This window comes from Lepidochelys olivacea (genome assembly GCF_965140295.1).
Source record: "Lepidochelys olivacea isolate rLepOli2 genome assembly, chromosome: 19".
Taxonomy (NCBI): Eukaryota; Metazoa; Chordata; order Testudines; family Cheloniidae; genus Lepidochelys; species Lepidochelys olivacea.
In genome coordinates, this window is record NC_140429.1 from 12,243,553 (window position 1) to 12,265,445 (window position 21,893).

A 21,893-nucleotide genomic window follows, 5' to 3' on the forward strand; every position below is an offset into this window, starting at 1 on the left:
TGCCAGCTGTGCCGGGGAGGCTCTGGTTGGCCGCGGGCGAGCGTTTCCGGGCGGCAGCGGAAGGACGGTTCTGCGGGAGGGCCCGGGCGAGCAGCGCAGAGCCGGCGGCGGCGGCAGCAGCTCAGCCGGGGGCTCCGGCCGCGGAACATGGGGCGATAGGAGGGGGCGCCGGTGAGTGCGGGCCCCGGCCCTGGGCTAGGCTGGGCTCCCCCGCCTTCGGGGGGAGAGACGGGGGGAGCCTGTTGGCGGGGCACGGCCGCCCCCAGCGTCCCGGGCAGCTCCCGAGGGCGGGTGGCTAGGGGCTCCCCGGCACGACCAAGGAGGGGATTAGGGGCTCCCCCTGTCTGTGCTTCCAGGCACGCTAAGCCCTAGGAGACTCTAGGGAGCATTCACGCTCTCCTGTCATCACCAGATAGGCACCTCCAGCCTGGGGAGTTGAGGAGGGGGTTTAATCTCCAACATCTCCTCGCAGCGCCTGGGATCATAGAATCATGGAATATCAGAGTTGGAAGGGACCCCAGGAGGTCATCTAGTCCAACCCCCTGCTCAAAGCAGGACCGATCCCCAACTAAATCATCCCAGCCAGGGCTTTGTCAAGCCTGACCTTAAAAATATTTAAGGAAGGAGATTCCACCACCTCCCTAGGTAACGCATTCCAGTGTTTCACCACCCTCCTAGTGAAAGTTTTTCCTAATACCCAACCTAAACCTCCCCCACTGCAACTTGAGACCATTACTCCTGTTCCGTCATCTGCTACCACTGAGAACAGTCTAGAGCCATCCTCTTTGGAACCCGCTTTCAGGTAGTTGAAAGCAGCTATCAAATCCCCCCTCATTCTTCTCTTCCGCAGACTAAACAATCCCAGTTCCTTCAGCCTCTCCTCATAACTCATGTGTTCCAGTCCCCTAGTCATTTTTCTTGCCCTCCACTGGACTCTTTCCAATTTTTCCACATCCTTCTTGTAGTGTGGGGCCCAAAACTGGACACAGTACTCCAGATGAGGCCTCACCAATGTTGAATAGAGGGGAACGATCACATCCCTCAATCTGCTGGCAATGCCCCTACTTATACATCCCAAAATGCCATTGGCCTTCTTGGCCACAAGGGCACACTGTTGACTCATATCCAGCTTCTCATCCACTGTCACCCCTAGGTCCTTTTCTGCAGAACTGCTGCCGAGCCATTCAGTCCCTAGTCTGTAGCGGTGCATTGGATTCTTCCGTCCTAAGTGCAGGACCCTGCACTTATCCTTGTTGAACCTCATCAGATTTCTTTTGGCCCAATCCTCTAATTTGTCTAGGGCCCTCTGTATCCTATCCCTAGCCTCCAGTGTACCTATCTCTCGTCCCAGTTTAGTGTTATCTGCAAACTTGCTGAGGGTGCAATCCACACCATCCTCCAGATCATTTATGAAGATATTGAACAAAACCGGCCCCAGGACCGAGCCTTGGGGCACTCCCCTTGATACCGGCTGCCAACTAGACATGGAGCTATTGATCACTACCCGTTGAGCCCGACAATCTAGCCAGCTTTCTATCCACCTTATAGTCCATTCATCCAGCCCATCCTTCTTTAACTTGCTGGCAAGAATACTATGGGAGAGCGTGTCAAAAGCTTTGCTAAAGTCAAGGAACAACACGTGCACTGCTTTCCCTTCATCCACAGAGCCAATTATCTCATCATAGAAGGCGATTAGATTAGTCAAGCATGACTTGCCCTTGATGAATCTATGCTGACTGTTCCTGATCACTTTCCTCTCCTCTAAGTGCTTCAGAATTGACTCCTTGAGGACCTGCTCCATGATTTTTCCAGGGACTGAGGTGAGGCTGACTGGCCTGTAGTTCCCAGGATCCTCCTCCTTCTTTTTTTTAAAGATGGGCACTACATTAGCCTTTTTCCAGTCATCTGGGACCTCCCCCGATCGCCATGAGTTTTCAAAGATAATGGCCAATGGCTCTGCGATCACATCCGCCAACTCCTTTAGCACTCTCAGATGCAACGCATCCGGCCCCATGGGCTTGTCCTCATCCAGCTTTTCTAAATAGTCCCGAACCACTTCTTTCTCCACAGAGGGCTGGTCACCTTCTCCCCATGCTGTGCTGCCCAGTGCAGTAGTCTGGGAGCTGACCTTGTTCGTGAAGACAGAGGCAAAAAAAGCATAGAGTACGTTAGCTTTTTCCACATCCTCTGTCAGTAGGTTGCCTCCCTCATTCAGTAAGGGCCCACACTTTCCTTGACTTTCTTCTTGTTGCTAACATACCTGAAGAAACCCTTCTTGTTACTCTTAACATCTCTTGCTAGCTGCAACTCCAGGTGTGATTTGGCCTTCCTGATTTCACTCCTGCAAGCCCGAGCAATATTTTTATACTCATCCCTGGTCATTTGTCCAGTCTTCCACTTCTTGTAAGCTTCTTTTTTGTATTTAAGAGCAGCAAGGATTTCCCTGTTAAGCCAAGCTGGCCACCTGCCATATTTACTATTCTTTCTACACATTGGGATGGTTTTTCCCTGTAACCTCAATAAGGATTCTTTAAAATACAGCCAGCTCTCCTGGACTCCTTTCCCCCTCATGTTATTCTCCCAGGGGATCTTGCCCATCAGTTCCCTGAGGGAGTCAAAGTCTGCTTTTCTGAAGTCCAGGGTCTGTATTCTGCTGCTCTCCTTTCTTCCTTGTGTTAGGATGAACTCGACCATTTCATGGTCACTGCCTCCCAGGTTCCCATCTGCTTTAGCTTCCCCTACTAATTCTTCCCGGTTTGTGAGCAGCAGGTCAAGAAGAGCTCTGCCCCTAGTTGGTTCCTCCAACTGGGATGCATGAACTGGGAGTGAAACACCATGTGAATGATGCAAACTTAAAGTCCTTGCTGGAGGATTCTATTCCAGCCCAGCAGGGCGCTCTTAGAATCATAGACTATCAGGGTTGGAAGGGACCTCAGGAGGTCATCTAGTCCAACCCCCTGCTCAAAGCAGGACCGATCCCCAACTAAATCTTCTTCCCTGTCTAAGTGAGTACAGTGCAGCCAAGAGCAAGGGGGTGTCAGGGATACCATATCTTGGTGTCCTAAATTCAAATGTGAAAGTGCAGTCTAACTTTATTTTGTATCACATCTTCAATCCAAACTCTAGCTCTTAAATGCCTCAGAGGAAAAAATAGCAGAAGGAAAACCTCAAAGCTCTAAGGATAAAAAGTTGGTTTCCAATGAGATTTGAAAATAGATGGCAGATCCATTTAATTGCCCAATGACTTCCTACAATTTTAGTGAAAAATCACTTTGGTCATGGTGTACTGAAGTTTATAAAGTGAAAAAGAAAGCTCTGAACTCTTACTGTATGACTGGAACATCTGTAAGCTCCCATGGAGTACTGTTGTTTGTGCAATGAAAAACTACTTCAGACAGTGGGTACAGCTATATTTTAGGAAAAACTGGAATTTCCCTCAGTGTTCTCACATTTAGAAAATTTATGCATGTTCCTTTTCCTTGCTTCTCATTGGAGATGCCATATAATATCTTTTGGCAGCTAAGAGAAAAACTTGAAGTGAAAGGGAAGTATGCTTTAAAAAGATCTCTAAAGGGGAAAAAATGTCCTACTCTGTCCCAAGGGACACATGTTGAATAAGCAAGTACTTATACCTTGGTAAATCCTGAAGTGTTTTGTTTAGATGACTTTGGACCTGCAAATGTAAAGTAAAAACACACTTTTAGAACCCCGCAAATCTGTGGATATCCGCTTTATATCCGCTGACCATGTTTGCAAATCAGACTCAGATACAAATTTTGTATTCACACAAGGCTCTACACATTTTCCCTTAGTTAAATGCAGCATTTATATTCTGCCAAATCCACAGATGCTATCTTGGAAAATAGAGCTTGTTAGTTGGTGAGAATATATATTGCACACTATGCAGTCATAATTAGTGCGTTGTTATTGCACCTAGGAGCCCATGTTCAATTCGGGAAGCTTGTGGAATTTACTGAGATTTCCCTAAATGTCTGTGAAAACTCAATTATACCATAGTTGGGGATTCAGAGACTGAAGTTTTAGAAGTCTGGGAGGAAATGAGATTAATTTTTCAATCTTTGTTAATGGAGCATAGCCACAGGGAACTCCCTGTATAAGTTTTTAAAATGAGTTCATCTTGCTGTGATACGCAAGAAAACAATATCAATTTTCCTAGAGTTGCAAGTGACCATTCTTATTTCTGACTTGAACACAAGGAAGAACCTTATGGAAACGTGTTAGGGTACAGAATTTATTTCTGCAATTATGTTTTTAGTTTGTTCATACTGAAACCTGAGTAGGGCTATGGATGCATTGTATAATGTGTTCTCCTGATGTCCAATGTATTAAACTGGTTCAAAATGAACTTTTCATTTCAGAATTGGTGGAAATGATTTTTTTTTTTTAAAGTAAAGATGGGTGGCCTCTGTGTTCATATTTAGGTCTTTGAACCTGATTGATTATGATATTGATTAATATAGATCCATGACCATCTATATAATCAGCCATAGTGCCAGTGTTTGGTAGCTCCTTTTACAAAGTGTGCTGACATATTTTTCTCCACACTTTAAGGTTTGAATCAAGCCCTTAAGGTGACCTACAAAGGGGAAAACAGCTGAATTCGTAAATTTTCTTTGGTTGTGATGAGTATGGGAGGCTGGAATGGGTCTTGTCTGCTTAATTTTTGACACTAGAAATTCTGGTTTTCATTATTCTGGAAGATTCTGTGATAACTTGAGAAATAATGAAATTATGACATTGCAAGGCTGAAAGCAGAACGGTTGAGAGGGAGGAAGGTTTTTAGACACAGTTAAAAACTTTTTAATACATATTTCACTCCAGTGCCTAACGAACACTTGGTAGAAAGGAGATCTCTTAAAGATTCAGCCAATCCTGCCCTTGCATTTAATGTATAAGTACTTGCAATATACCTCTCCTGAGATACCCACCACTTCCAAAGAGGTCCTCTAGCAAAACAGGGGATGACCAGACTTGACACTCTGATATTTCTAAATTAAAAAGCAAGCTGTAAAGAAAACTTTTTCAGCCTTTATCCATCATAAAGAAGCGTGCAAAAGAAAAAAGTATATCCAAATTTCCTAAAAAATCCTTTGCAGATTACCTTTAATTTCTCTGTATAGATTTCTTTGCTCAATGTCTTTTCTTCCTGGAAATGGGAGCTGCAGGCACTCTGGTGAATGGTTCAACAAGTTATCTTGTTGCTGTAGACGATAAGTAACTTTGCATCTTCTAGTCTAATGCTGCAATAGTGTTACTTACTCAGTTGCAATACAGATTACTCAGGTCCCAGTGGCATCAGTACAAGTCATGGGGCATAGTCCTGCTGTGGAAGAAAGCTATTGTTGCAAAAATCTGTACTCTCTACTCCAATACCAACTAGCCCTGTACTTAAACTTTTAACCTAAAAACAAAGATTTGACATAAACATAGACTTCCCTTCACCCCTGAGGATGCTGGGAAATACCTTGCCACTTCAGAACACAAGGTACGCTAGGTTCACAATTACTGTTTAAAGTAAGGCTTCATATTAAACACCCAGAAAAATTACATCTGATCATTTTAATAAGGACAAGGCATAGCTGTGTTGTGGTGTGTATTGTCTGCTGAGGCTTGTTTCCTTTTGATCTTCCTATGATATGGTAGGTGACATGCAAAACAACTGGTATCTTTGTGGGAATGAGAGGTATGTAGCACAGGAGAAGGGGAGACTAGGTTAACACTGGCTATTTACTTACAGGAAGCTTTTGGAAAATGGCCTCTCCATTCACTGGGCCCACAGCAGTTGCTGATGTAATTAAAGATCTAGACACTCAGATAGCTGTAAGTAAGTTGCTTGAGCTTGCCATGAAGTGCCATGTAGGACTTGAGGTTGAAACCTGTGCATCCACATTTTGTTTGTGTTCTGATGACTTGATTATGCCCAAAGGTTGAAATTAGAGGTGAGCGTAAAAATTGCTCTGCATTAATATAGTGCTTTTTGCCCAAGGATTTCAAAGCATTTCACACAACATCTTCTGACCCCTCCATGGTAGGTAAGATTTCCTACTTTGTAAACTGAGACACAGGGCTAAGTGACTGGTCCTAGATCACCCAGCGAACCAGTGTCAGAAGCAGGAATCCTTTCTTCTGCTTCTTGCACTGTGCTCTAGGGGCTTCGCTCCAGAAATGCCAACTAAAAGCTTATAGGGCTCTGTATGATTGAAGAACATCCCAAGACACAAACATAGGGATTTTGCATTATTTTAAAATCTGTTAACATTGGGCTAGAAATTGAAATCAGAGCTACGTGAAGTGACTTGCATTTATGTTTGTTTTTAAAAAGAAAAATATATGTAATATGTTTGCAGCAGTGCATGACTTTGAGCATTGGAATGAAACACTAAAATATCCACTGTCTAAGCATTCTTGTGTGATTATTTTTAAAGAGTGATTTTTCTGTGTGAATTAATACAAACTAACAAAGAATTTAATGCTGTTATAGAGGAAAATCACATTTTCTACAAAAGGTAGAAAATATTATTTCCCTTAATTTATATATAAATATCCTTGATCTGTTTTGTTTTTTCCTGGTAGCCTGTTTTCAGCTTGCATCACTTGTCACTGTGAGAAGAGACATTTCCAAAAGGTGCTCTTTTATAGAAAAGTTTGAGGAAAACTGCACTATAAGAGAATTTGAAACCTCCACATCTAATTATGGAAAATAAATCACTTAAAACAAAAGTCAGAAATACAAAAATTGTCATCACAACCAGTTTTATGTTCAGACACAGAAAACGCATTTGCAATAAGATTTTTAGAGTTAATATAGGCTGCTATTAAAGTTTCCATTAAAAGTCACTTCACAGCTTAACGTCTGTCCTTTCAAATAGTGAGATGTATTTTCTATGTAACCACCTACTTATTGGTCTGAACTATCACCAAAATAGTGGCAGAAGCAGGAATCCCATTGACAACTGCATTCATTGAACTGAGATAGTAGAACGGTGAAAGACTTGTAAGAGCATCTGAAACCTCTTACTCTGATAGGTAAAACAATTTAATAAATATTTGTGTATTAGTACTAATCACTACAGTTTTCCTTTACCATTCTTGGTGATAACTGAAGAACACAAGTTTGGACAGAGCCATGCTATTGTGGAGCTGTGGGCCACAGATCTGACTGCAAGGAAGCCAAGTGGTGGGTCTGTAGTAGTGTGCTAGGAAGAATAGATGTTTCAAGGTTCTAGACCCTATTTACTAATCTAGGTTGCCAGTTCAGATCCAGTCCAGATGTTACCTCTGGTGTTTAGTGGCCTATGACATGAGTTAGTCTGAGAATTTTATGGCTAATCTGGAAAGAGTAGGCCGTTAGTTAGGCGTATGAAATTAGTCAGTTCTGGCCTTTGTTTGACAGTCCATTAAATTCCATGTTGTGCAGTTGAAAGCCTCAACTGAAGTGAGGAATCAAAGGAATTGGAGACAAAGGTGGGTTTTCTACTGTCCTGTCACTTTTGGAGACCTGGCTTAATGCTGACAAGGTTTATAGGTGAAATTGAATTCTAGGGCTTAGGCCAAACTTTCAATATCTGTTCGCATTGCAAAACTGTCCTACTATTGGAAATGTCTTGGTTTGGGAATAATTACAGGTCAGACTTGAAATGCATTGTTGGGGTTGTGTGGCAGATGCTAGAACTAACTGTACCTTCCTGCTCTGTGCCTGGTTCTAACCAGTGCAGCTACATGAGGAGCCTTGTACTCGGCTTTCTCCTCCTCCCAACTAAGTAGATGTCTGAAATGTAAAAATGGAGTCTCTCATGTTGTGGTAGTGCCTAGAGACCCCGGTCGTAGACCAGGCTCCATGGTACATAGAACGAAAAAACAGTCCCTGCCCTGAGGAGTTTATAGTCTGATTTTTTCCTCTTTAGTGTAATCTTCCCAACTATACATCAGGAGGTTGTCATTAATCTGCCAGTTAGGAGTAAGTATGGAGACCTAAGGCTGCCACCAAAGAGGCACAGGTAGGAGGAGAGGGAAAAGACCTTTTACGGGTCTGTAGGATTCAGGCATGGATTGAATTTTGGTGTTAGACTGGAAGAGGGAATGCAATGTTCTTAGGATGTACTCGGGCTGGCTCAGTCAGACTTCACACCCATCCTCGGTTCTCCATTCAGTGAAGTCTGTGCAACCATAATGCCTTCCTTTAAAGTTTTATTTTTAATGTTCAGAAATATTTTCCTTTCCCCACCCATGTCCTTCCTCCCCTCAAAGTGTGTTTGGAAGTATCAGAATAAGTTGAAAGCCTCCAGACATTGCCTGTGGGATATGGTCTTAGTACAGATAGTGAGGGGGAGTTTAGGGAGTGAAATCCAATCTCTAAATTCACACCTTTACCCTATTGTTCACTTTGGTGTTCCTTTCCTTCTCCAGCTGGTTGGTCTGGGTCCTCACAACCCCAAAAAGAAGCAGGATCTTGACAAGCTGTATGATTTAAAGACTAAAGCCCAGCAGATTATGAACCAGTTTGGCCCATCTACCTTGATCAACCTATCCAGTTTCTCCTCGATAAAGCCAGAACCAGCCAACACGCCACCACAGAGCTCCATGGCAAACAGTACCGCTGTGGCAAAGATGCCAGGGACTCCTAGTGGAGGGGGACGCCTAAGTCCTGAAAGCAACCAGGTAATTTCACTTAAGATCTTGGGCAAACCAGGAGTTGTTCAGACCCTCCCTTAGTTTGATGACTCTCCCTTAAATGACCTGGAAATATTTTACATATCATTTGAGTACCCACAGTTCACCCAGTACTACAGAGATCCGGTTCCTGCCTCTCTCGAGTTTACAATCTGAATCAGACACAGATTGTATAGATCAGCTGCAGGTTGCATCTAGTCTCCTAGTGATGAACATCGGAGAGATCAGAAAATCCCATTCCAAGTGTGGCTTGTATGAAAAACAAAATACTGAATACAATGAAAATCTGTTTTCCAATGCTGTAGGTCATCATAACAAGTGTAGGGCAATGTGCTAGATACCCTTCCCCCCTCCCCCCCCCCGCTTCCCTGAAATAGGTCAAAAGGTCAGTTTAAACCTGGTTTCTGAAGTCAGATTGCTGGCTCCAACCTACGGTGTGTGTAGGTAACTTGTACCTCCTCGGGACAATGAGGAAGTAGCACCACAGTCAAACAGCTGCCATTTTACGCATATAATGCAACACTTGTTTTCAGTTTTTAACACATAAAATGATTGGCTGCATTCTGGCAGCAAAATGGGACGTATTCCAAAAAAAGGAAGGTATCTGATTTCAGTCTTCTCCAACACCCTTCCTCTGCTGAAATACCCCCACCCCATGCGGTTCCACTCTTGTGGCAATGCTGGGGCTGGAATTGAAACTTTTGCTCCGCTTCAGAAGAACTAAGAGAGAAGCTGAGATGGAGAGAAGGCTGTGCTCCCCTGGAGGGGAGTGGCTTAAGAGCGTAATCATGTCTGAACTCCCGAGTCTTATGGGAATCACAGATTCAGATTCCAGTAGCTTTCACTTAACCTTTCATTCTACTCTGGGAAACAAACTAAATGTCCCAAGTTTGTGTGTAGATTTTCTGATGCTTTTTAAACTCAGGCTTCATGGACATTTGACTTGTTGGCACTTCTCAAAAGAGAAGGGGTTTGCCTCAGTGTCATTGAACCAAATGTATCTAGTTTAACTTGTAAGACTTTTGGGACAGGGTGATACCATCCCTCTATATCCTACAATGGTGAGCATGCTGCTGATGCTCAGAAACTAATAAAATCCTCACTCCCCCCTCGCTGTTATGCAGCATGCTCTGTGCTAATTGACTGCTGTCCTCCACCCAGTGGTGGTGTATGTACCTTATCTGAAGCACTGGCAGGCACCATAGAAATGTGTAAAATTATCTTTTGCCCATAATATAACCCTGCAGTTATTGAAATTATTCTTGTACTTACAGTCCACCCTTCAAGAGTTCTCATTATGCAATTGTTTTCTCTTGCCAGCGCACTGTTGCTTTAATCAACAGTATTTTGAGATGAAAGAGATGGTAGCAAATGTTGTCTCACGTGAAAGGACAGCCTTATTCATTATTCTGTCTCACTGGCCATTGCTTTGTTTGTAGCTGCCAAGTAGGTTTGAGAATGCCTAGTTATTGCCCAGTGTTTATCTGTGCAGTTCCTGCAGCGTTACATTTTGTCAATACTGTGTATAGCCTGGAACGTGGATTACAGTTTTGGGGGCAGTTTAAGAGTGATTTTTTTAATTTTTTGCTGCTGTGCTGTGTATTGCCAGTCAGATTGCTAATGCAGTATGGAAAATGATCACCCTTTTATCCTCAGGTTTTAACCAAGAAGAAGTTGCAGGATCTGGTGCGAGAGGTGGATCCCAATGAGCAGCTGGATGAGGATGTGGAGGAGGTAGGCCATGTGTGACAACCCGTACTAGTAAAATAGGACATGCAGAGCCAATCCAGAGCTGTCATAGCCCCTTGCCCAATACAGGGAGGATTGGTTTATACTACTGTGCTGTTACGCAAGCTCTGGTCAGCTTCAAACGTGGTGCTGAAGGTCCGTATGCATTGCTGGTGCTCAGAAGTATTCATTCTAATTTATTAACCAGTCTTTTGCTGGTGACTCTCACAGACATCCCAGGGGCTTTTCTGTAGGGCGTGGTCAAACTGTTTTCAGCGAGCAGTAGCTTCTGAGGGTTGAATTTCATGGTGGTCACTGTTTTTTGAGTATAACAGTCATCCAGAAAATAATATGAATGGGTTTGAGGTACTCCTTTCTTCAACCCCCTACTCTCCCACAGATGCTGTTGCAGATTGCTGATGATTTCATTGAGAGTGTGGTGACAGCTGCCTGCCAGCTTGCCCGACATCGCAAATCAAACACTCTGGAAGTGAAGGATGTCCAGCTGCATCTCGGTAAGAGATTCGTGTCTTGTCAGTGAGGAGACAGAACTGAGGGAGTATCTGAGAAGGGATTGTCCCCGCTAGACCTTGGGGTAGGGATCTGGGTACACGCTACACAACCAGAGCAAACGCTGAATAGGGACATTTGAGGGAAATAGTCTAACCAAAATGTGTGGAAGCAGAGACATGGAGGAGGCTGCCCCTTTATGAACTTGAGCCTAGGGTGGCTGTCTAGGCATCATTTCTTAATGGACCTGCTGGGAATCAGGGACAATTTAAATGTCATTATGTTTTCTTCCTCCAAAACTCTCCTATTCCTATGCACGGGCATGCCGTTTTGTATCCATTCTGTAACCTGTATTGTAAGGTCTTTGGTGTAGGGCCTGTTTACAATAGCTGTATATAGTATCTAGCCCAATGGGACCCTGACTCGAGTCCTTAGATGCAAGCACAGTACAAATAATAAGTAACCTCTGTGGTGCCTTTAGTCACAGGAGTCTGGATTTCCCAGTACCCCCATTTCTCACTAAATATCTGGAGCCCTGGCACCAGGAGGTTCACTGAATAGTTCTTATTGTTGTGGCATGTTGAGGGCTTCCCTGTGTTGGACATTCTGCACGGCTTTCTGACGCAGTGATCTGCGCTTTCTGTTCCAGAGCGCCAGTGGAACATGTGGATCCCTGGTTTTGGTTCTGAAGAAATCCGGCCATACAAAAAAGCCTGCACTACAGAAGCTCACAAACAGGTGAGGAGCCCCTTGTGAATGCACTAATAGCCAAATGTAGGGGAGTCCATACAAGCAGAGTCCTTGTCCAACTCCCCCCACACATGCCAGTGCTGCCCTTGTTCGTCTCCACTCTTGCGTTGTGGCCAAGACAGAATGGAATCCCGATGACATGGTGGTACTTGTATATTCTTTTAGACTCAGTGTGTTCCCAAGGCTGCAACAATCTAAGACAGGGAGACTCCTGGCTGCTGCTAGATTCTCTCTTCTAACTGATGGCCACACCCTTCAAGTTGCAGTAGAGTGTCAGTTGTTGGGAGACCCCATACGAGAGACTGCTAGTTTGTAATGCTGGCTCCCTGCACAGTGGACCTTGCAGTTAGCATGTGATGACAGTGCTGGAGAGCAATTCTCACCTAGCCTCTGACGCTCCAAGGAGGAGCCTAAAACAATCCTTCACCCACAGGCAGTTAAGCGGTCAGGGAGAAGACACTCAGTTCAGGATCCAAAACACAACCATGGCCATGAGACAATGCTGCATAGCTGGTTTTTATGGTCCGTTCTGCATGGAGCCAGCATGTTTGTGAATAGCCAGAAAGCTCTCTTTCCAGAAGAATTTAAAAATCTATGTTGACTGAAGGGAATCCTTGTTTGTAAAACCACGGGAGTCCAGGGATGCTGTTTGCATACTGTGATCAAGAGTGACTAGGGCTGTAAGTCTTGCTGTTTGTTAAACATGGCATTAAAATGTGTGGCGGCTGGCTCTGTCAGCTAATGGCAGTAGCCATGCATGTATGTAACAGTGACCCAGGTCTTACTGAGCTACTGCAGGACAACTGCAGAATCCTTTCCATTGGAAGTAAATGGTTGCTGCACAACGTGGCAGCAAGAGACTTGTTGCCATTGTATATAGGGGCAGCTGAAAATTATTTCCTCTCCTATTTAAATATCTGGCTGGGGCTCCTCTTGAAGAGCACTTGTGCTTGTCCTGGAAATTTCAGCTGTTAGTTACTTGTTCAGTACTGGTTTCTGTCTTGCTCCAACTTTGGAAGTTGCTGGGTTTTTTAAGTCAAAGGCTAAAGCCATGAATAAAAATCTCTACACCTACGAAATGCACCAGCATGGTAACGTGACAGCTCCATTCCTGATACGGCAGATGAAATGCTGTGCAGGTGCGGACAGAGGGCCTTCAGGTGGATTTTGATTCAGTGCACAATGCAAGTAAAATATTAAACTGTGCTAATGACTGAGTGAAATTAGGATTAAGGTAGAATCACCAAACCGAAATGATGACTCCGGACAGAATTTCTCCCAAGGAGAGAAGCACAGACTCTCTGAAAATTTTTTTTTTTAAACTTTCTGGCTATGGATCTATCGAAACTAGGATTCAAATAGCCTTAAAGAACCATGATTAAACACCGGTCCAGCTAATTCATGGTAGAACACTGCCTACAGACGTGTTCAAGCCTGAGTAGGACCCAGGTGGAACACTTCTCAGCATGGCTTATAGTTTGGCCCCACCCACAAGTTAGACAAATCAAGTTACAAATGGATTTAGCTAGAACCCATCTTAACTGTTAAAATGTGGTTCCCAAAGTGTTTAAAGGCCATTGTGTCTGTAGCTCTTGGTGTATCGCCACTGTTCACCAGAGCTTACTTTCAGCATATGGTATTGCACAGACAACCTGTTGTGGACCCTGTGTTTCTTCAATCTCATTCCTCTATAGCCACATTCCCAGCTTGATTTGCAGATAACCATGTTCCAGTCGCTCAGTTCCCTGTATTTTCCCTTTATTGTTTCAGAGAATGGCACTGATCCGCAAAACAACCAAGAAATAACCCCTGGGAGTAGCAGGGAGACAACTGTGCGTTTGGGGATATCTGCCTCTAAGCTGAAGCCTCCATGACACCATCCATGGGATATTTTTTTTAATGCTTTACAGAGAAGCATATATTTTTTATTAACAGTGCAGCAATATCTATGACTTTGAGGAGATCGGCCAAAAACCATGATATGCCCCCCCTTCCTCAGCCCCCCATCAGAGCGCATCGTATCTTGAAACAAAGACTTTATTTGTGACCTTTAAAGTGGTTTATTGTATAAGTGATTGATTGTCCAAGGAACAGAGCATTTTGGTCTTGTTTGGGACAGTATTAGAAGCATCTGTAGAGGTTTTCGTTTTCCCCCTTCCCTCCTGCCAGTTCCAGTACTTTGTAATGTCAATGTTTATATAAATACTTGCATTTGTTTTACATTAATAAAGAAATTATTAATCTAAAGCCGGGCATTGTCTCGTGCTTCTGCATTTGACGTGTGTACAGCGCCTCATTTCAAACTCTAGGCAGTAGGAGAGAGGGGCGGCTTGCTGCAGGGATGTTTAAAGGACATGCCAGGTTTAGGCTCAAAATGGAGGGGAGGACTAGGATGGCTCTTGCACTGGTAAGGGACAGCACAGACCATTTTGCCTCTAAGTAGCCAGTTGAGATCTGGCTGAGGTGAGTAGTGACCACAAGTCCTACCATCTGTTGGCTGTTTGGCCTATGTGAAATAAACTAATGGTATCTGTCCAGTTCCTAGTGCACAAGGGTTCACATTAAGACCAACTGGAGCCCTGGCTGACAGCTGCAACAGAAAGGCCAAGGACTTGGCGAGTCACGGAGACCTGACTTCCTTCTGGCTCCCTGCAGATCAGGGATGGTGGGATGGAAGCATGTGCTATTCCATGACCAAATGGAAGTCTTCAGTCTCCAGGGCTGTCAGTTGAGCACATTTCACCAGCACATAACTCACTTTAAAACTGTTTAGAAAATAAATTGAAGCTTAGGCCACAAATTTGACCCTAGTAACTCTGCTAATCAGGTGGGAAAGGTTCTTCAAATTGCAAACATGAAAGGGGAGGGGTGTTCCTATATCTGTACCTCTTGAGTTTTGGGTCGACAAGGATGAAATTGAAAGCTGCCCCCAAAGACTTTGAAATATATACATGGTCTGAAAATAAGTCATCCGCTTTCCAAGCTAAAGGCTGCACCGCAGATAAAATCCAGACTTCTTATCTGGTTTGCCCACTTGTTACCTGGGGTTCTTTAAACCCAAAGCTCTTGGTAACTTTTATTCTGTGCAAGGTGGTGTCAGGAAATAAATCAAGGGAGACACGGCCATCCATCTGATAGATGGCTGGCACAAACAGGACAACACAAGCGTGCTTTCACGTACGCAACAAAGGTTAGTAAAACACCCCCAACCCTTGATAATTACCGAAGGTGAACGTGGCTTTCGTGTTGCACCCTGATAGGCTTCTGCTGGCCAAACTTCTGTCTGCCGGTGGGGACCCCAAGGTGCGTCCAGAGGGAGCGTTCCTGAAGAACCCCTCCTAAGAAGTCCAGCTACCTCAAACTTTTTTTCCCCTTATTTATACATTAATAATACAATGACATGTCCCTTAAAGAAAACTTGCTAAGCAAGCAGTTTTTAAAGGTCACGCAAGGGGTTTCCTTCTGATCATCAATTTAACCAGATATGTTTTGTTTTGTTTTGTTTTCCCCCACCCCTACCCCTCAGAGTGTCCATACCTTGGGGCCTTGACAAACATTCCCGGAGGCACATACAGACAGACTTCCTGTTTTTCTAAAATACATATATCAGCAATTTCAACATTCTTAGCAGGAAGGACATGGGGTCAAGCTGCCCTGTCTGTGGCACCCAGAACTCCCTTCCCTCCTGCCTTGGTTATGCTAAGGCCGCTGCATGACCAATTTATGGCCTGCTGACTCGATAACTTTTAGCAATAAGCAACAGTGTGTTGGTTCTCAAACTTTTGTACTGGTGACCCCTTTCAAATAGCAAGCCTCTGAGTGTGACCCCCCCCTTATAAATTAATTTTTTTATATATATATTTAACACTATTATAAATGCTGGATGCAAAGCGGGGTTTGGGCTGGAGGCTTGCTTATGATCCCCCATGTAATAACCTCCCGACCCCCAGTTTGAGAACGCTTGCAATAGTGGTTTCAGGCACTTCACTGGTTTGCCAAATCTCTCTGTACATACTGTCTAAAAACATTAAAATGTAAACCTATACAAAGCGTGTTTATTGCAGTAAGGGGGGGGATTTTGCAAGAATCCTACTGAGACTAGTTAACTTCATAACTGAACTCTTATTGACAGCATAGGCAGTGTCCAGAGTGTCCTAAACTGCCATTCTGGTACCTGACACGGTCCTTCCAAAATGAGGATTCACACTCGTAAGTATGCATGTCATCCATTCTCTGTGCCCAGCTAATAACTGGTCTTTCCACTGAGACTACCATTGTAGGGGCCAGTTGTAGAGATGGTTCTTTATGATGTGGTTTAAAACTGGATCCCAAACTTCATTGGTTCATGTGCCACTTTCTTAAATTGTTGTGAAGTGAACGGATGGAACGTCAAGTTTGGGTACCACAGTCTGGTCTGGAAACTGGTTGGAGACCTGCCCAATTCATTTCTTATAGTGGTCACCTAAAAAGCCAACAGAGCCTAGTTTTTTGTTTTGTTTTTTAAACTATCAGCATGGTCTGGATTCTAACCAGTAACCTGGAGGTGAAAGCTACCCTGTTCTGTCTTGAAGGCATTTCAGTAGCCTGCGTAGTCACAAGAACACAGCCTGCGGGAATAGCCAGTCCTGTTGCCCTAGAACCAGATTGCTAAATCTAAGGCCTGAGAGGGAAGCTGCTTTTCCTGAATAGAGTGACTGTTTTCATATTCGAAACTTACAGCCTTGTTCCTAGGCCATGCCCTTTCAAGCGAAGGGGAAGTCCAGTGACCTGAGAGGGACATGGTGGCTGGATGTTTCGGGCAGGACAACCTGCAGCAAAACACCGCTTAATGATAACTTGAGGGTTTTAAAACGAGGAGCCGCATTGATGAGAATGGGAGAAGCTGGGGGTGCTTTAGATGCTGTTGCTGGGTGACTCTGTAGACTCCAAGCTGAACACCAATGCTGGGAAGTGCTTCACAACCAGGACAGCTGGAAGAATGTTTAGTCTGTAGAAAATGCAGCATCCATGGAGATTCTAAATCCTCCGAATCTGCAGGCACCTCCTGGGTCTAGTGTCACTGTTTATACCACTTGGGGGACACTTGCCATTTTCATTGGCATGTTTATTGTTCTAACTTTAATGCTAAAGGCAACCAGAAATATGAATAAAATGTATTTAACTTTGTATCCAAGTGTAAATTCCAGACTTTTCCAGTGCTTAGACCATTGGATTCCTATTTGGAATTTCCTCCAAGCACAAAGGGTGCTGTGTAACCCTGCAGCCTTTGAACATGAGTGGATGGAAACATTACCCGTTCCAGTTCTGTTTGTTGCCTTTGCTGGGAGAGGTTAACGGGAACTACTAGCCTGTTAGAAGAGGCTATTGTGACTGTCCTTGCATATAGTCCTGCCTGGCAGCCAAGTCTCAGACAGGAAGGTGAGTGATGGTAGCTCACTCTGGCTTCTTAGTCTACAATGTCTGGCTAGCATGAGCACTTCTTCTGCTTCTCTTGTTTTCCCAGGTTCTGTACTTTGGGCTCCTCTGTGGGTGGCAGTCTGCTTTTCACCCCATCCCAATCCTTGTTTGGGCTCAGCACCCCTGCCTTCACAGCTTCATAGATCTCCAAGGTCAGCAGCTGGAAGGCATCATCCACGTTGCTGTTGCTTTTAGCGGATGTCTCTATATACTTTGCCCCCAGTGAGGAAGCCAGCTTCTCTGCCTCCTTTCGCTCAACCTGGCGCTGCGGCACCAGGTCACTCTTGTGCCCAACCAGCACAAAGACCACGTGAAAAGGTTTCACCGTGTCTGTCACCTCCTGATGCCACTCCTTGATACTCTCAAAGGATGCTCGGTTGGTCAGGTCAAACATCAGCACTGCCCCAGCGGAGTTGCGGTAGTACGAGCGAGTCACTGACCTAGGACACAAGAAGGGAACAGCGTGAGACTCTGCATTTTCTTATTGCTTTACTTTCCTAAGATCTTTATGGCACAGAGGCAGCAAAGGCTGCCTTGTGAAACTGCTTGGAAAATGTTTTCCTGCAGAAAATTTCAACTTTTTGGTGGAATATAGAAAAGCAAAACTTCAATTCAGAATGGCACTGTACTGCCTCATGGGAGTTAAAGTTCAGGTGCCTTATTCTGGTTAGACTACATCTTCCATGATGCACCACTTTCCCCCGCGGCAGTGACGAGAAGTGATGCGTCCCATCGGAGTCCGTGGTCATGGTGCATCATGGGAGAGGTAGTCTGTGTAGAGAGCCCACCCAGAGAGGGGAATGGAAGCATAAAGCCCCTGATCTACAAGTCCTGTGAGACGGCTGGGTGCCATTTTGAATGCAAATACTTTAGGTTTGGGGCAATAATTTTTTTTGACTAAATGTTCTGAGGAAAGCAGCTACTTCTCGTGTCAAAACAAACAAACAAAAAACCCACAAAACAAAACCCTGCATTCTATGGAAAACTTTTTTTTGTCAAAATGGTTTGGATGGAATTTTTTTAACTAGTCCTAATGCCTAGATATAACATCTGTCTATGGTACATGTTCAACCAGATTCGTGTCACAGGGGTGACTCTTATCTGAGCCAGTTGCTTGACTTGTGTCCACAATGCATCTTTTCTTTCCCCCAGTTTAGCTTGGTTTATGTTCCTATCAATTTATGCTCCCATATCAGTACATGTTAGGGAAATCGAGGCAGCTATCCCATCGGACTTTGGCAGAGGGTAGAGTACCCTGAGGACCCCCCGCCCAGTAGCACGTAGAGCAATAGATGTTGGGATGCCCTGGCAGCCCAAGAGCTGGCTGAACGGGTTACTCCAAGCCAGTCTCCTACCCTCACTGGGCTAGCTTACGCTGCTGGTGGCAGAGAATTAACCATGTGGGGTGTGAACAAAGCATGTTTACAGCCAGTTTGGGTTCTGCCCAGAACAGGTTTTTGGAAACTCTCCTCCTGTTTTCCAGCCACCTGCGTGTCCCCACCTGCAGTGGCAACAGTGCCAGTATTTTTACCCTTGTGTTATGTCTGCCTGCTCCGAACACAGAGGTGTTAAACAGCTGAGCCCTACCTGTGCTAATGCTCCCACCCCTGGGGAATTCCTGGAAACCTGCTGCCCTTGTCACTAACTGGCTACACACTGGCCAAACCTCCAGTGTAAATGAGATTTCGGAAGCCCCTTTTCTTCCACGTCTTGGGGCTGGCCCTGGTGCTTCAGGTGTGCCCAGCCAGTTCCTTTCAATGGGGCATGTGTCTGGTTAATAATTAGCCCCTTAGCTTAGGAAGCAGAAAACTCTGTACCTAATACCCTGAGGTGCTGAACTAAAGGGCCTTGGGTCTGGACGGGATAGCTGGTCTCCGTCCAGTCCCTAGGGATGTGGGTCTCCTTTCACTTACGCTGGTGTAAATCAGACAGATCAGTGGAGTTGCTCTGACCTGACACCAGGGTAAGAGCAAGGAGAATCAGGCTTTGGTGTCTGCACCCCACCTGGCCTGGCAGTCTCAGCCACAGAGCGGGACCTCCCCTCACCCGGGAGGCGGTTGCTAACCCCTCGCCTTCCTTCCTCCGAACCTGGGGTGAATCCTGCTCTCATTGAAACCAATGGAAGGGGGGAAGGTAAGGGCTCAAATAATAACATTCAACAGGGGAAAAGCCGAGCTGAGTCAAACAGCTTTGATAACCCTGCCCCAGCATGGAACCCACAGGTCCTGCCCTTGGCTATATGGGGCTGAGTAGGTGCCCACAGTGTTGTTAGCTGGAAAGTTCTTTGCACCCAGTGTGTGACTCCCCCTGACAGCGCCCCAGCCTGGCCGTCAAGCCCCATTGTGTATCAGTGGTTCTCAGTACTATTCCTCTGATCGGAATTAAGGGCTGGGTCCCTGCTCCCTCCCACTCTGCACCTCTATTCTAGGCACTGGGGCCAGTGTGTGGTGGGAAACCCTACAAGTCTCCCCTGCCATACCCTAGCAGGGCGATGACACATGCACCGAGAATTTGGGAGGAGGGGAGTCCCTAAAGTGAGGGCTTTAAACTCCTCCAACGTGCTCTAGAGAGGCCCACGCAGCAGCACCTGAGCACGGCTGCAGGTGCTTTACACACAGAGTCGGACCCAGCCCAGGGAAAATGAGCGTGGGGGTGGAGCTTTCTGTCCGGTTCCCAGGGGTTAGGATGCCCCATAGGCTAAACCGCTCTCCTGCACGGCACCAGCTGCCCCCTTTGCTGCCTGTCTCAGCAGAGAGGCCAAGGAGAGTCTGAGAGACTACCTAGGGTCCCTCCAAGCTGTGCTAGAGCAGTGATCCCCAAACTTTTCAGGGTTGTGCCCCCTCTTACCCCTGTCAGTGCACCCCTCCTCCCCCAGGATCTGGGGCTGGGAACAGGGCCACGGTTCCCCAGGAGAGGTGGGGGATGGGACACAGACAGGGATAGGGAGGCTGAGGCTGGGGCCGCAACTAGGAGCATATCTGGGCCTGGGGCCAGGAATGGAGTTGCGGTCAGGGGTCGAGGCTGGGGGCAGGGCCGGAGCAGAGCTGGGAGCAGAGTGTGGGCTGGGTGGTACTCCCTCCCTGCCCGCATTGGGGGGCTGGCCCGGACCCTGCTGCTCCCCCCGAATGTTCTTCTGCACCCCTCAATTTGGGGACCACGGGGCTCAGACACAACAGCAAGGGGCAGCCTGGGAGAAGTTAACCGAGCCATGGCCCAGGCTTTTCCTACTCCAAGGCCTTTGGTGTCCGGCCTGTGAACCAAGCCCCTTTCCTCAGCATTGTTCATGCAAGAAAACTGCAGCCTGCGCTCGAGCCTGGAGCTTTCTGCACCTGTATTAATCCCCATTGCAGCTTTCAAGCTCCCTTCGTTGGCTCCGGCTCCGGCTCCGTCCAGTCCACACGCTTACACGTACGTCTAACCCTCCCTGGCAAACCCACCTGAATCGCTCCTGCCCGGCTGTGTCCCAGAATTGCAGCTTGATCCGGAGCCCGGGCTCCAGCTCCACAAACTGGACGTAGAAATCCACCCCCACCGTCTGGTTGATGGAGTCGAGGAAGGCGCCCTCGGTGTAACGCTTCAGCAGGGACGACTTTCCCACCGTCGAGTCCCCCAGCATGATAATGCGGAACTGGTAGTGCCAGAGTGAATCCATCCGGAGTATCCCAGCGGGACAAGCCTGTGAGCAGCAAGGAGCCTGGAGCCGAGTGTCTGCGGACTGGAGAGAGAACTCTCACGGCGCTGCCGGTTGGGACTTGCTGGAAGCGGAGCGAGATGGTTCCAGCTGAAGGCTGAGAGCTGCTCTAGCTCGTGTCCAGGCAGGCAGCTGCCACCCCTCCCGCTGAGTGCGCAGTGTTTATAGAAGGGGAAGGCAGAGAGAACGTATTACTCCTACGTTTGGCTGTCAGGACTGTCTCCGCTCAGTAACACTGGGCCCTGTGTGTCAGAGGAAAGGAGCGAGCAAAACAGATGCAAAACGCTGTGATGAGGAAGCATCTCCTTGGCATTAGGTTAGATTAAGAAGATTAGATTATGTATAGGGGCCTTGTAACTAGTGAGGCCTGGGCGTCAGGTGACTTTGGGTTCTACCCAAGCCCTGCCACTGTCTGTCTCTGGGCAAGTCACTGCACCTTGGTTTTCCCTCCTGTGAAATACAGGTGATAGTACTGACCGCACTGGGGCAGTGGGAGACTCAGAGCTTGTCTACCATCCTGGGGAGCTCTTCCAGAATATCCGTTCCTGATTAACGCTATGTGTGGACACAGCTGCCCAGAGAGGGGTGCAAAAGGCGCAGTGTGTCCCAGATCTTCCAACTGAAAGCGCCTCCAAACCCATGGAGCATGAATGGGCAGCATTGTGACCTGGTGCAATGGGGTGTCAGCACCACTCAGGCTGTGACCCTGTGCCCCAGGTCCTACACCCGGGCACGCCACCCACCCTCTTCATGATGGAGTGGTGGCTGGGCCAAACCTGGGCAGTGCTGTGGTCCTGTGTGTCAGGTCACAACACCCAGAACGGGGAGCTGGGCCTGGCCCCATGGGACAGGCGCTGTCTCTGTAGGGTGAGTGCAGGGCGGATTCGCCGGCTAATCACCACCACCCCAGCCCTCTGGGGAAGGGTGGGGGACCTCCATGTCAGATATTGCCCTGGGCCTCCAAAAACCTACACGTCCCTGTGTGTAGACATACTTAGTCCAGAATAAGAATGACCACACACAGGATTAATCAGGAATAGTTAATCTGTTTTAAATCCACACTTTA

The 21,893-nt window shown here is 46.4% G+C and overlaps 2 protein-coding genes across 3 annotated transcripts; one reads left to right on the forward strand and one right to left on the reverse strand.

The window, feature by feature from the left end:
* Position 1: 1 nt before the first annotated feature.
* TAF12 (TATA-box binding protein associated factor 12) lies at positions 2 to 13,926 on the forward strand. Of its 2 annotated transcripts, none has more exons than XM_084652291.1 (6): positions 2 to 171; positions 8,428 to 8,679; positions 10,348 to 10,425; positions 10,820 to 10,934; positions 11,579 to 11,667; positions 13,450 to 13,926. In XM_084652291.1, the coding sequence occupies exons 2-6, from the start codon at positions 8,512 to 8,514 to the stop codon at positions 13,483 to 13,485; spliced, it is 486 nt and encodes a 161-aa protein (XP_084508417.1). In that variant the 5' UTR covers positions 2 to 171; positions 8,428 to 8,511; the 3' UTR covers positions 13,486 to 13,926. The 2 variants fall into 2 exon arrangements, with proteins under 2 accessions (XP_084508417.1, XP_084508416.1); XM_084652290.1 differs by lacking the exon at positions 2 to 171 and adding an exon at positions 5,758 to 5,841.
* Positions 13,716 to 20,973, reverse strand: LOC311533134 (ras-related protein Rab-39B-like). Its single transcript, XM_084652289.1, has 2 exons — positions 20,574 to 20,973; positions 13,716 to 17,576 (listed from the first exon to the last, which is right to left on the reverse strand). The coding sequence occupies exons 1-2, from the start codon at positions 20,786 to 20,788 to the stop codon at positions 17,144 to 17,146; spliced, it is 648 nt and encodes a 215-aa protein (XP_084508415.1). The 5' UTR covers positions 20,789 to 20,973; the 3' UTR covers positions 13,716 to 17,143.
* Between the last annotated feature and the right edge of the window lie 920 nt (positions 20,974 to 21,893).

Bases quoted from the DNA above. Each gene is read 5' to 3' on its own strand.
- TAF12 (XM_084652290.1), top strand. From the start codon at position 5,773: ATGGCCTCTCCATTCACTGGGCCCACAGCAGTTGCTGATGTAATTAAA. The intron at 8,680-10,347 runs GTAATTTCACTT...TTTTATCCTCAG, and splicing joins TAAGTCCTGAAAGCAACCAG to GTTTTAACCAAGAAGAAGTT. The intron at 10,935-11,578 runs GTAAGAGATTCG...TTTCTGTTCCAG, and splicing joins GGATGTCCAGCTGCATCTCG to AGCGCCAGTGGAACATGTGG.
- LOC311533134 (XM_084652289.1), bottom strand. From the start codon at position 20,788: ATGGATTCACTCTGGCACTACCAGTTCCGCATTATCATGCTGGGGGAC. The intron at 17,577-20,573 runs GTGGGTTTGCCA...CTTGTGTCCTAG, and splicing joins GCCGGGCAGGAGCGATTCAG to GTCAGTGACTCGCTCGTACT.